Raw genomic sequence first — 13,291 nt, 5'->3', positions numbered from 1 at the left:
GCTTTGAGCAAACACAATTTATTCCCCAAAAGTGTCCCATAAGGTCAGTCCTAAACTCTGAGAAGAGTATGGTGGTGGGTTTTTTTGTTTTTTTTTTTTTTTTTAATGTTGCAAAGAAATGATACCATGCTTGATGTCATGGCTTACTGGATGGCTGCTCTTGGGAAAACGAGGTTCTTCAGGGCATTTCGTTGTCTCCGTTCACCACTGCCACACCTTGGAGCAGTTCAGGCTGGCTGGAGACCAGCGGAATGTCACATCCTGAAGAACATGGGCGTTTTGGGGCTGTGGAAGTGGGGATAAAAAACTTGGGATAAAGTCTGCTTCCGGAGCCTGCATCCCTGCTGTCCAAACTGCAGGTTTGCAGATCTCACCACGGTTACTCTGAAGTTGTACTTGGGATACCTTTTTTTTTTTTGCTTACGGTTTGGATTTGACGAATAAGCGTTTTCCCACACAAATAAGTATTTTGCTGGAAACCTCCCAGGCCCTTCTGATGCGGCAGGAGCGTTAAGACCGCAACCCAAAACGAGCTGGCACTGCCTCTGCGAGCGCCTGTCTCCTCCGGGAAATCTGTCATAACAAAGGCTCACGCTTTTGCTGGCAGAAAGACATTTTTTTTTTTGGTCTGATTTAATCTATCCCCTCCCTTTGACAAGTCTTCAAAGGGAGGGGGTGATACAAGGTGTGAGACGCCACGGGAAGGGAAATGAGGGAAAGTTTGGCTGGAGTAGTTGCTTGGCGCGGCCGGCAGGGGGCGCCGCGGTAGTGGGCGGGGAAGGGCAGAATGGTGGCGGCCGCGCATGCGCGCCGAGGGCGGCGACGGTAGCGGGTCGTAGCGAACGGGGCCGAGGGCGCCTCACCCGCTGCCCCGTCAGCTGCGCGGCGAGCGGACCGGAGCCCGGCCCCCCCCCCCCCCCCCCTCCCGCGCCGGATGTGATGGCCGCCCGGGCGGGGGGGTGAGGAGCGAGCCAGCGGCGGCCGAGAGCCCAGCGCGGCCCGGCCCTGACGAGCGGCGGCGGCTTCTTCCCCTCAGCGCCCCCTCCGCCACCTCCTCCATGCCCCGGGCGCCGTAGCCCGGCGGGGAGCGGCGAAGCGGGCGGCCCCGATGCGGAGGAGCCGCCGGCGGGCGCCATGCAGCCGCCGCCGCAACCCTACGAGTTCTTCGGCGAGGAGAACGGCCCGAAATGGCGGGGGCTCTTCGTGCCCGCCCTGCGCAAGGTCAGTCCGGCGCCAGCGGCACCTGCGCCTCACGCCGCCCCGGGGCCCCCGGGAGCGCCCCTTTCCCGCCCCCCTCTCTCTCCCTCCCCGGGCCGCGCCGCCGCTGGGTGCAGGTGTCCGGGCTCTGTTCGGGGCCGGCCGGCAGACAGACCTCCCCCTGCGGGTACCCGCACCCCGCGGCAGCCCCCTCGGGCAGAGCGGGGCCGTTCGCAGTGCCCCTGCCCGGCCTTGGCTGCCGCGGGACCTCCTCCGTCCTCTCCCTTCAGCCCGTGTCCCGGCGGGGCAGAGGCTGGAAGGGGCCCTCCCGGAGTCCCTCCTGCCGCCCCCCCTGCTCGGGCTGGGTCACCCACAGCAGGGTCCCCGGGCCCGTGCTCCCGCCTTGCCCTGGGCTGGTTCTTTGTGCCGGGGTGCTGTGGGGTGAGGATGTGCGTCTGGCAGACCCTCCTCCTCCTCCTGTCAGAGCCTTCTCCTTCTGCACCCCTTCTCCAGCGCTTGCCAAGAGTCCCATCCCCCTGCTTTCTTCACGGGGGTTTGAGGCCGCTGATGCTGTGTATGACTGATTTGTGTCCCAGGTGCGCTGTGGAAGGGCATCCCTTCCTCGCTGCGTTTCTCCAGACGGCTCCGCCAGGCTCTTTTCCCCAGCCAGACTCCCTTCCAGGTGCTCCTGGCGCGCTGGCTGTTCGGACACCGGGCTCTCCAGTAGGTTTCTGTGAAAAAGTAAACAGCCGTGGCGCAGGGTAAACTCAGCTTGTGTTTTCTTAAGAGAAGAGAAACCACTGCTCGCTGTGTACGTGAGATAAAACTGTGTGGGAAACCACTCAGCCTGTCACTGGGAAGGTATTTTATGTTTTTACGGTGTGTTTTGCAGAGCAGGGTAGCCCCCAGCCCGTCACCCTTAGGTAGGACACCCCCAGTAGCAGAGGGAGGGGGTGAAATTGGGGCTGGTGGGGTGTGGAGAGAGAGATGTTCTGCTGCTGTGTGTCATCTGCTCCTTACGTGGTTGAGGACCATTGCGAAGGTTGCTGATCTGGATCTCTGGGCAGTACTGTGATGCAAGTAATGCGAGTGTTGTTTTGCCTTTTTCCCCCCCAATAATAGATGCAGTGATGATGTGGATGATGATTTCTCCTTTGGTTTTTTTTTTTAATTAAAAAAAGATTTGAATTTGTTTGGGGTGCCTGTGTCACTTATATTAAAAGCCGCTGAAGGCAGCTAAGTAGTATTGTGGCTGGCATAAAAACCACTAATCGCCTGTTGGAAGAATCCTGAATTTTTTACTTTTTACTCTTAAATCTCCTCCTCCTCATAGTAGTTGCTTTCCAGTGTGTCTCGGGAAGCTTAGAGAATGCCATGTGCTCTTTTCCCCGTAACTGCAGATTGATGCAAAACAGTGCCTTGACACCAACCAGCATCCACCCAAACGTGAGGTCTAGCTCTCTCGGTTTGACCGAAAGGATTTATTAAAAACTTTAAGGTGTTTTCATCATCCTAAAACACAAATAGTGTAGAAGTTGGTGGATTAATGCTGCTCTTACCAATCCTTACTGTCTCTGTACGTTTGATTTTGGTGAAAAGAAACAGAGCAGGAACTTAGACTTTCTAAACCAAAGGAAATAAAGTCTTGATACCAGTGACTGCTTGTGAAAAATTTGTAGTTGCTTACAGACAGGTTTTTTTTTCTTCCTGGGAAAGTTCCTTGTCTGCAGTACCCACCCTTTTAGCATGAAGCAATCGTACTGTAATGTGCATTTCTTTTATGAACACACAGTATCAGTGAGTCAAAACAAAATTGTATCATTGTTCCAGTTATTGCAGTCAGGCTATGAGGGAGACGCTGTCAGTTTTAATGTGTTCTTTAAAAGATCAAATGCCCTAATACGAACACTGGAGATTTTTAAACCAGAACGTTTTAGAAAATGTATGGGTTGTTTTGTTTACGTCTTACATTTTCACTTTGATAATGAGATAAGAGCATTTCCGTTATTTATAGGAGAGCTGAAAAGCGTGGCACTGAATCCGAAGCGTGCACCAAAGCATCAGATTTTGTTTTAGTTTCAGGATTTAGAAAACGTTACCATCATTTTCAGATAGTTTGCGGTTTTGTCCTGAAGAGGTTTAAAAGTCAGCTTGCCAGCCAGTTTAGATACGAGCTTTTCAAGCAGCTTGCTTTTGCGATTAAAATTTTAAGGAAAGTCTGAGCCTCAGAAACTTTAGTTAAGCGCCTGGAATAAGAGTTTTTTGAACTTCTAAGCTGTGTTTTCATCACAGTAGCCTACGCTGCAAATGCAGATAGTATTGTATTTCCCATTCCTGCAAGCTTTTCCTTTTAATGGACGCTTCTTGAAGAAGAGAATCTGGTAGTAGAAAAAGAGGAAAGTTTTTGGTTTTCCTTGTGTACTTTAAGGTGTGAGAAACCTTAATTCTAAAGTACAGAAAGATGCGGAGCTGGATAGCGAGCCAGTACAGTTCGCTAACAGCAGATAGTATTTCCTTGCTTCTTGAATTTTAAGTCCGTAGCACGCTTTGCAGAGCTCCGGACTCTTTCCTGATGCATTCAGCAAGTTTAAGGTCACTTGCTTTTATCAAACCACTTTTAAACCCTTGCATTTACTTTAATTCTATGTAGTTGACATTTAACAAATCATGAGTGAGGAAAAAAATGGTAAAATACATCAGTTCTTACCTTAATATGTGAAAAAAAATATGAGAATCTGTCTTTTAAGCAATGTTCTGTGTGTATTTAAGCAGTCATACATCTTTAAGATGAGTGGAGAGTGCTGAATTGTACCTACTGCTGTGAGCCTCTTTAGGAAAAAACCAGAGCTAGATGGCAAGACATCATGAAACCAGATTTTAAAAACAGTTTTAAAAATATATTTATATCCTTGGCCACTGACACCTTGGAATCTAGTAAGCTGAAAATTTCAAAGCCGTTTCGTGGATTGCCTCTCTTCCAGCTGGTTGATTTACAAGCATGTCCTTACTCTAAAACATTTTTCTTTCTTCTTTCGCTGGAAGGTGAAGCAGGAAGTGAGTATGATGATTTGTTATAAAAGCCCTGTCAAAGTAAATGAATCAGAACAAAACAATATTTTTATCTGGTCGCTGAGGTTGTGGTTACTTGAAGTGCTGTTTGTAACAAGTAAATCATGTCAAACAGATCCACGGTCCAAGCGTTGTAAAGGCTTTTAATCGGGGAGCTGACTTCAGTTATTAAAGGATCACAACGTATTTGAATAATTCTCGACGCGCGCAGGCAGCTGTTCCAGCAGAAAGCACGTGCGTTTCCAGCGCCCCGCTGGCAGGGCTGGTTGGGTTTGGATCCTCGGGGTGCTGGTGCGGTTCCGGATGGGGCTGCGAGCGAGGGGCTGTTCTGCTTCCCCCTCCCTGGCCGGCCAGATCCTTCTCCGACGAAACCAGGACCCTCCGTGGAGGGGGATTTTTCCATTTCTCCAGGCGTTTGTTGTTCAAGGTTGGTTTGGTTGGTTTGGTTTTTAGCTGTTCCTGGCCCGATGGCCTTTGTGGAGAAATTATGTCGAATTATGAAACCTGTTTCTAAAGCTGGCATTTGAATTTTGTAACCGGGTTTCCTAGCACAGGTCCCGTGCCAAAGCTTGTTCTTGCTGACTGTCAACTTTCTTCCAGATGAAACTTTGCAGAACTGAATTGATTTTGCAGGTTGATAGCAACGCTTTCATGTCATATGTATCAAATCTTAGACTGGGATTACAGGGGAGCCGAAGAAAATCATGCACAAATCTGAGCGTGTAACTCCCGCCAACCCACTGGAGGTCTCAGTTTTAAGGCATTGGGTATGCGTTGGATAAAAGCTTTTTCAGAATTGTAATTGAAAACATCGTTCATGCCAAACCGTCTTCCGTTGCTGCCAGGAGTGAACCTCTATCCCAGTTATTTGGAACAGGTTTTCAAAATGAAACAGGTATCCATAGAACTAGTGTGCGTTTTTGAAGATAACGCACGATGTGTTGTTGGACGTAGATGTGTGGATTTATTTGCCCTAAAATATTTTTGTATGTTCGTAGCGTGTATTATCATTTGTGCACGCTCTTACAAATCCACTGCTAAATTAAAAATAGATTTCTGGAAACAAGAGCTGTGTATCCAGTTGCTTTTGTTCTTTGATTTTCCTAAATTAAATTCACAAGCATCTCATAGGTATTAGTGTTTTGGATTTCTCCGTTACCCACAGACAGAGAGTGTCAAGCAGTCAGTGCTCACTCTTCTGCGGGCACTACACATGGTGTAAGCGCGGCACTGTGCGCTATTTGCATTTTCTACAACGATTCCACTATTGCTCTGCACTACTCATCACATTTCTAGAGCGTGACTTAAGGGTTTATTCTTAGCACATGTTGCCTGCAGAAGTATAAAAGACCGTTCTGAGGACGTTTTTGAAGTCCACGTTAATTCAGCGCTTCTCCGTATTTTACAACACGTAGGAGTGAATGTGTAATGACATTTTCTTCACTGGCCTGTCAAAGCCGGTTCGCCTGCACGTTTCCCGTTGCAGGATCAGGCCCCCTTCGGTTAGAATTATTTAATCATTACGATGGGTTATTAGTTAATGCATGCTAATTAAATTAGCATGTATTAATATTTAATACATTATAATTTCAACGGTCAAGTTGCTTGTTACAATGTTCTAAAATAATAGTTATATTTAGTTTTGAAATGTGTTAGGCCATTTAGCTTCTAATAAATATGTTTGTTTGAGCTCTGAAGCCTGGAACCTTCAGCCAGTTCCTGCAAACACGAACGCTTCTGACGTTCCCTTTGGGAGAACGGCAAATAAGGGAAGTGCTGGTGATGCCTAATTACCTGCGGCACACGTAGACCCGTACAAGCCTGAAGCACAGATCTGGGTGTTTCCTCACAATCGGGAGGTGGCTGGGGCTGTGGAGGGGAACAGCAAGTCTCCGTGAAGTGGACACTACCAAGCCTTCTGTAAAAGCAGGCTCCTTCCTCCAGACCTTTTTTATTCCCAGGAGCGGCTGGGTGTTGTTGTAGGTTGGGCTTAGTCCCTTATAAGTAAGTAGGCTGGGTTTGTTGTTTGTTGGTTTTTTTTTGTTTTTTTTTTTTTTAATTCTTGCATAAATCTTGCTATCATAAATAACATTTGGAACTAAAGGGACTGATCCTTTTACTTCAATCCTGTTTTTCCATGCCTCTTTTTTTCCCCCAGCTGTTACACTGTTTGGCTTAGGTATTGTCACTGAAATCTGGGGTTGGCCAATGGTAATAGGAGAGTTTTCTCAGCCAGTGGCTTGAAATGAAGGTAGTTTTAAATCTGAGGCATTTAAAAGTCGTAGGAACGGTGTAATTTTCTTTGGCAGCAGTAACTGAAGAAACACTTCCTACCTGTGGTGTTAAAATGGAACATGGAAATTGGCATTTCCGTTGGCTTAAAGACTTGCCAGCCTAACTAGCCACCGGAGGAAAAGCAGACGGAGCCGTTCGCTGCCGTGATTCCCGTGGCTCTTGTGCCGTTATTCCCCTCAGGTGTGGTCACCGTGCCCCTTTGTGTGCCGTGTGAGCCAGGCGCTGGGAGAGCTGGGCAGCACCCGCTTCTCTTTTTCTCATCCCACCGTTTCACGCGTGCTCTCCGACTCGAGCCGCCTCACCTCTTCCAGTGTTCCTTTGTCTCCTCTCCACCGCCTCGCCTGCTCTCCCTGGTTTTTCACCTCTCTTTTCCTCTTTGCACAAGCATTATCTAATCTCCTTGGGAGAAGCTGTCGAGTCTGTTATTTGCTTTTACAATTACCTCACCAGTTCCCTTTCTGCCAGGCTTTTCAGATGAGCTGTGTGCTGCCAGTCCTTGAGTTCGACGGGTTAGTCATGTGAAAAAACATGCTGACGACATCTTTTCCCCATATTTACGGCCTCTTTAGTCTCCTGACACTTCCCCTAAGTTTTTAATGTCATTTCAATGACCATCTGGTTCACAAAGAAATTACTCTGACGGTCTTTAATGTCTCCAATTTCAAGGTTTGGCTTTTTTTTTTTTTTAGGCAATACATGTCTTTGCTTTTGGCTATTTATTATTTCTTACTGCATCTCTGCATATGTTCAATTAAAATACAGCCTCAAAGCTCACGCTGTGGCTCCAGACTCCGCTGGCCTGTGTTGCTTATGAATTAATTTTTATTTTTAAATCTTTCTAAAGACCTAATTGATAAGTTACTGGCCTGTTTGAATAATTGAGCCTGCCTGAGTGAGCGGTTCTTTTTGGGAAGGGCGTGATGTGAACAGTGGGGAGAGGGAACCTGCGGGTGCTGGGTTCGGAGCCCAGAGCCGTTCTCGCTCTGGGAAACGATGTTGAAGAGTTGGGGGACGATTAGAAGCTGTTGCGTTAACTAAGACGTGTTCACAGCAGTCTGCACGCCGGCCGTGGTGGTTTCCTTCTGTGTCGCAGGGCGGAGGCTGTGCCTGGCTCGTCCAGGGTTTGTCTCGGTTCAAGCAAGGCATTTTATATGGACGGATAAAACCCCAATACTTAATTTTCCATCCATTTTAAAGATTAAAATATATGTGTTTGCGTACACGTGATCACACACAGTTTAGTTTTTGCTTGGCTCCATATAAAAGGACACAGTCAACCGGAGAAAGGAGATTTCGTGTGCTTGGGTAGAAAAGCAGAGACCGTGAAGATGTTGCGACAAACAAAATAAGAAACGTGGGTAAGAGTGGTTCGAGCAGCCCCGTGCACCGCCGCCTGCCAGCGACGGGTGTCTGTGAGAGCCGCACCCGAGATGATTTTCACAGCTCGCTCGCTGCATTGAGAGACTACTTTATTTTGCTGACTGTGCATCAAATGTTTAGAATTGCAGTGCAACAGCTAAAATGCCGTATGAAGGTAAATGACCAAGTTGTGTTTTGCTTAAGAGACTACTTCCTACGGTTCCCCGTCAGCATTTATTGGTTTGATTGCAGAAAGACAGTCCGTCTAGAAATGCTGTACTGCAAATAAAGTTAGAAATTAGCGCAGTTATTTTTAAAAAAAAAGTTGACAGTGAGTTTTTATTTGGAATATCTCTTCAAGTCTTTAAATATTTGCAGTTCTTTCTAAATGTTTGTGATTATGCTTGGAAATTTGGAATATCCGTGCTGTCACTTTTCACTGCGTAAGAGCATCGCAGGCCGTTAGGTTACTGCATCTGCATCCCCTCTTCCTCTGGACCATCCTCCAGATGAGGCATTAAAAATGCCTTGGGAGTGGATGTTTTGTGTTCCTAACGGGCAGCGTTATCTTTAGAAGAGAAAAGATAAGAGGGAATAAAAAAACAATGTAAAAAGAGACATTTGTTGGAATTTTTATTTTTTTTCCTCTCCTTCCCGGTGCTTCAGCATCTTGGTACGGGGCAAGCCCAGTGCTGCTCTCTCTGTCAGGGATGTATTTTCATCACCTCGAACCCAGCGTGTGGAAATACTGACAAGCGTTGGCAGGAGCGTAACCAACCCGTGATAGCAAATATTTAACTGTTACGTTCTAATTATTTAGCTTGCTCTCAAATGTATATGCTTTGTTCTTCAAATAATCAAACAACCATGCAAAGTTTTACTTGCCTGGTGTACTGGTCTAGTCTAACTGTGTTTTTACGAGGCAAGCGAAATATAAATAATTTCTAAGTTGAAAATCAGTCTCTGTGGGAGAAGGAGAATGAGGAGTTTCTGTTGCAAGCGGTTTGCAAATTTAACATGCGATTTATTAAGCTGCTCTGTTAGCTCTGCAAGCTTAGAATCCTGCTAACAGATTCTGTGGTGGCATTTTTAAAATTAGAATCTCAGGTAATACTGGAATTCTGTTTTCTGCAAATGTGGTGGTTTTGAGTATAAATGGAGAAGTGGGATGTTGTCATCCACTCTCCCAGGAATATGAATGTATATGTGTGTGGCGGTATATGCTGTGCGTGTCATGGGTTTGGGGTTTTTCTGGGGGTTTTTTTTTTTGTTGTTTTTGCTTTTTTTTTTAATGGCCAATCTCTTGTTTTGCACATGCGCTTGCTCTGGGACAACTGCAGCTTTCCAAATGTGTTTTTTTTATAACCAAAATATGCGTAATATGTACAAATAATTTAGGCAGTGTGGCCAAATTCCTGGTTTGTCTCATTAGTACAGGCTAAAAAGAAGTTACTTGGAGTTTTGACTCTAATATTTTTTCCCTCAGCTTTTTGTTCTTTCAGCCACAACCCTTTGACCATTGCTTTTATACTCAAGTCGTCTGAATTTTCTCAAGTCTAGATATTATTGGTATTCAGACTTCATGCCAAATCTCCTGCAGTTCAGAATTAAGCTTGCCTTTATGTTAGTTCTAAAAAGTAAGATCAGTTTGTTTCTAGTCCTAATACTGTTTATCTCCTTGAAAAGTTTTCATCCTCGCCTTGTCTTAACAGACTTCTTCCCAAGGGGCCTGCAAGGACTGTTAAAATCTCACTGAGAAGGAATTTTGAGCTTGACTTCATCTCGGCAGCTGCCTGTTTTCTCTAGAAGTTTTTGTGGCGTGGTGCAGGACCTGCCTCTCGGAAAGAACCGCGGGGAAGATCTCAGTTTACCTTTAAGGGTTTTGTCGATCTCCTCTTGAGCCACTGCTTGTACAGATGCAGTCAAGCTCTCCGGTAAAAAATAGTCCTGCTAATCTTAACCTCCGTCTTTAGTGATTTCAAGCACTCCGCTTGGGTTATTTCAGAGAGAAACTAGATTTGAAAATCTGGTTTCTCTGATACCTTCTGCTCAGAGTTCTTGCAGCAGAGCTCTTCCTGGTCTGTGCAACGTGGACAAGTATTTTGACCCTTAAAGGAAGCAGTTACGAGTCAGATCCAGACTTAGCCCCGTGTTAGCTGTGATGCATTATTCCGTGCCAACTAGCGCAATTACATTCAGATGTTCACATTCTGTGAATGTACCTTCCGCAAGAAACCTGTCCTCGCTAATTCCTCCTGCTTTTTTCTGTACGTTCAGTGCTCTGCCAGTCTCTCCTTGCTTTTCCAGCCCTTTCGGTCAGGGCTTAGGTGAGTACTGTGAAGAGTAAGTGTTCCGTCCTTGGTACAGCAGCATCTGATCTGGTCAGCCGGTGCACAGATTTCGTAACTGTCTTTTATTTGTTAAAGCCGGGGAGTGTATGAGTACCTCTGGGACCCTTCTGCGACGCTGCAGGCGGTAGCATTTCAAATGGAAGCCGATGTCTAAATCCTCTGGGAAGAGTTGTCTCAACCAAGAAATGTTGGGCTTTGTTGTTGGTTTTGCTCCTTTCGAAGCAAAATTGACTCAAGTGCTTATGTTTGTGTTCGGTGTATGAAGCTGAGATTCTCTGTCGGTGTTGTCTTTGCGGCAGTGACATCTCTTTTTAAAATGAGTGGCGCTCCTGCGAGAACGGCTGCGATCTGATACGGTAAATGGCAGTTCCTCGTCTTCTCTTACGGGGAGCACAGCTTCTCTGTCTCATCTTCTTCCAGCTCCTGTTCTTGTCATTTCTGTGGAGCATCGTTAAGGGTTCATTGTCGGGGAAAGAACATTTCAGCTTGTTTCCTAGTTGCTTTCGCTGTAGTAGTGCTCGTAGGAGAGATACGTGGCAGGACCTTAACTCCACGCTTCCTGGTTTTCCATTGTCTTGTGAATTAAACTCTCATGTTCAGGAAAAACATGAAATGCGCTGACTATTGTTGAAAACTGGCAGTCTTCAGTAAGTGTTTTCAAGGACTGGTTTTGATTTTCTTGCATTTTTTTTCTTTTTTTTTCAGTAGTACGCGATCTCGTATGCATGTCAGCAGTGCAACGCTTATATGAAGTAGAGAGATATTCACGTTTGAGGTGCAGAAATGAAAACTTTATTAACCTCTTTCTTCACCTGTGCTTTTTGAGGAAGGATGCCAGTGCAGAATTAAGCACTAGAAATGTGCGTTATTGCCTGGGAGAGCGTCTCTCCCTGGGTATCACATAGCAGCCCCGTGCTGGGCAGTCTCTCCTCACCACCTCTTCACCTTCATTGTCAGCTCCAGTACAGTCAGCACGTTTTCACATTTTCGGTGTGTGTCCCCCTTCCCACTCCCCTGAGATGTTTGAATTCCCGTCACTGGTATGTGTGGTCCCTGTCTGTGCTTCCCCGTCTTTGAGCGGTGTGTTGGTAGACTTCTCCATCCAAGTCATCATCTCTGCTTCTAGGATGCTGAAGATGTACATCAGCAGCTCCTTCTGGTGGTCCCCTCGGTGGATTTTTCTCCCTACCTGTTGGTCATCCTGGCTCTTCCTCTCTTCTCATGCGGAGGTGTGGGGGCAGAGCACAGTCCTGTTCCCCCAGTCTTTCAGACCTTGGCACAGCGGGAGGTGGAGCGGCGGTTCCTTGCCGTGGCTCCGGCTCCAGGGCAGCTCTGCCCACTTTCCTCTGCGGCCGGCGGGGAAGGAAGCCGGCCAGACACCTTACTTCCTTGTTGGTCTTGGTTTTGCACGACTTGCAGAAGCCTTCAGGGCTGCAAATAGAGTTCCCCCAAGGTGTTGCTGTGAAATTATTAGTTACTTAATTTGGAGGAAGCCCTCAAAGCCCCCCAGTGTTTGTGGACCTGCCTGTTGTCTTTGGAGGGAGGAGTGCATCCGTTTCAGAGGATCAGAACTGACCCAGAGATGCTGCTGACTTCCTCCGAGAAGCTACCGGTCCGTTTGTCTTGTGTTTGAAACCACGTATGGGATGCCAGTGTAAGTATGTCAGAGTGCTTTTTGGAGGTGATTAACATATAATTTGTATGGGGCGAGCAGGGAATTTCCCTGGATTGTATTACTTACAAATCTCTTGGCTATAGTTGAAGATCTAGTTAGCGCTTTCCTGATTGAGAGGCTGCCAGGGAAAACTGAGTGTATAGACCAACTCTAACTCTTGAGTGCTGCCTTTTTATTTATTTATTTATTTATTTTAAGGTGGAGTTGTTGTTTTGGTTTTGGGGGATTTTTAGTAGGAAAATGGCCACGTTGGACCCGGGTGAGTTAGTTGTGGTCCTTTTGCTTGTGCGGGCACGTGCTGAGGTTGCCTGATCTAGCTTAGCCTTGGAACCAAAAGCTGTGATTAATCTCCGTGAAGTGAGATAAAAGGCATTATCCTGCCGTGCGTTAGAGGGAGGTGGAAGTCGGCTTTTCTCACAGAGCGTTTCCTACTCTTGACACTTGTATTTTGACTCAGCTTTTCCTTGGGTCTCCCTCTCTGTTGTCAGGATTGCACATCTCTCATGCCTCGGACAGTGTTTCATGTTCTAGTTAGTTTTCTTGTTCTGAGCGTCTCAGAGCGTTGTTCCAGCCCTGCTCCAGCGTCATGGCCATGACTTTTTATTGCCACGGGTTTTAACAGTGCATTAATTCCGTTCCCTGCCAGACTGGTTAGGTCTCCTGCCCTGGTGTCCTTGCTTATCCCATCTTTTCTCTGCTGGGTCCAGGTTCCTCCTCTGTTCGCTGTCACCCAGCACTCATTAGTAGGGTTCGTAACATAACTGCACGTTACTCATTCTGTGGATGAGTAACTGCAGAATTGCCAGCAGTGATTGCTTTCACTGCATCGTTGGCAGAAATCTGCCTTGGCTTGAAATTTCGTCACCGCCGTAAACGCTAAACACTGAAGTTTTTAATTGAATGGCGATGCCGGCTTTGCGGGAGTGGGCAATTACTGGAAGTGTGTGAATTTGCAGCATTGTGGTACAGAGGTGCTCCGCTTTTTTTCCAGTTCTTCCTTCTGTACAGCTTGAAATGGGGAAAAAAAAAAACCCTAATTCATTTAATTCTTTTGGACAGGTTCAGCAACAGGTTCACCCAAACCTTTCGGCAAAAGAAGATTCCCTCTATTACATTGAAGAGTTAATCCTCCAGCTGCTCAGCAAACTGTGCATTGCTCAGCCACGGACTGTCCAAGATGTAGAGGTAAGACTGGGTACTGGAAAACCAAGTGAAGATACTTTGAGCTTTGCAGGTTGCAGTTAAAGCAAGGTGAATCTGAAGAGCAGAGCCTCTTAATGCTAAAAGATTTTATAGCATTCAGATTTCACAAAACAAGCTTAGGTGGAGACTTGTTTTCCTGTAC

At 46.6% G+C, this 13,291-nt stretch overlaps 1 protein-coding gene across 1 annotated transcript in view; it reads left to right on the top strand.

The window, feature by feature from the left end:
* The first annotated feature begins 964 nt into the window (after positions 1-964).
* SOS2 (SOS Ras/Rho guanine nucleotide exchange factor 2) overlaps positions 965-13,291 on the top strand; it is a 51,023-nt gene continuing 38,696 nt past the window's right edge. The window contains exons 1-2 of the mRNA XM_086748761.1: positions 965-1,221; positions 13,006-13,131. Of these exons, the coding sequence (XP_086604887.1) occupies positions 1,135-1,221; positions 13,006-13,131 (213 nt within the window). The 5' untranslated portion in view covers positions 965-1,134. The remainder of the gene's footprint in view (positions 1,222-13,005; positions 13,132-13,291) is intronic.

The sequence above is a fragment of the Chlamydotis macqueenii genome, chromosome 5, assembly GCF_036417535.1.
Source record: "Chlamydotis macqueenii isolate bChlMac1 chromosome 5, bChlMac1.mat, whole genome shotgun sequence".
NCBI classification, from domain to species: Eukaryota; Metazoa; Chordata; class Aves; order Otidiformes; family Otididae; genus Chlamydotis; species Chlamydotis macqueenii.
Note: the sequence above shows the minus strand (reverse complement) of the source record. Positions and strands in the feature narration are given on the sequence as shown.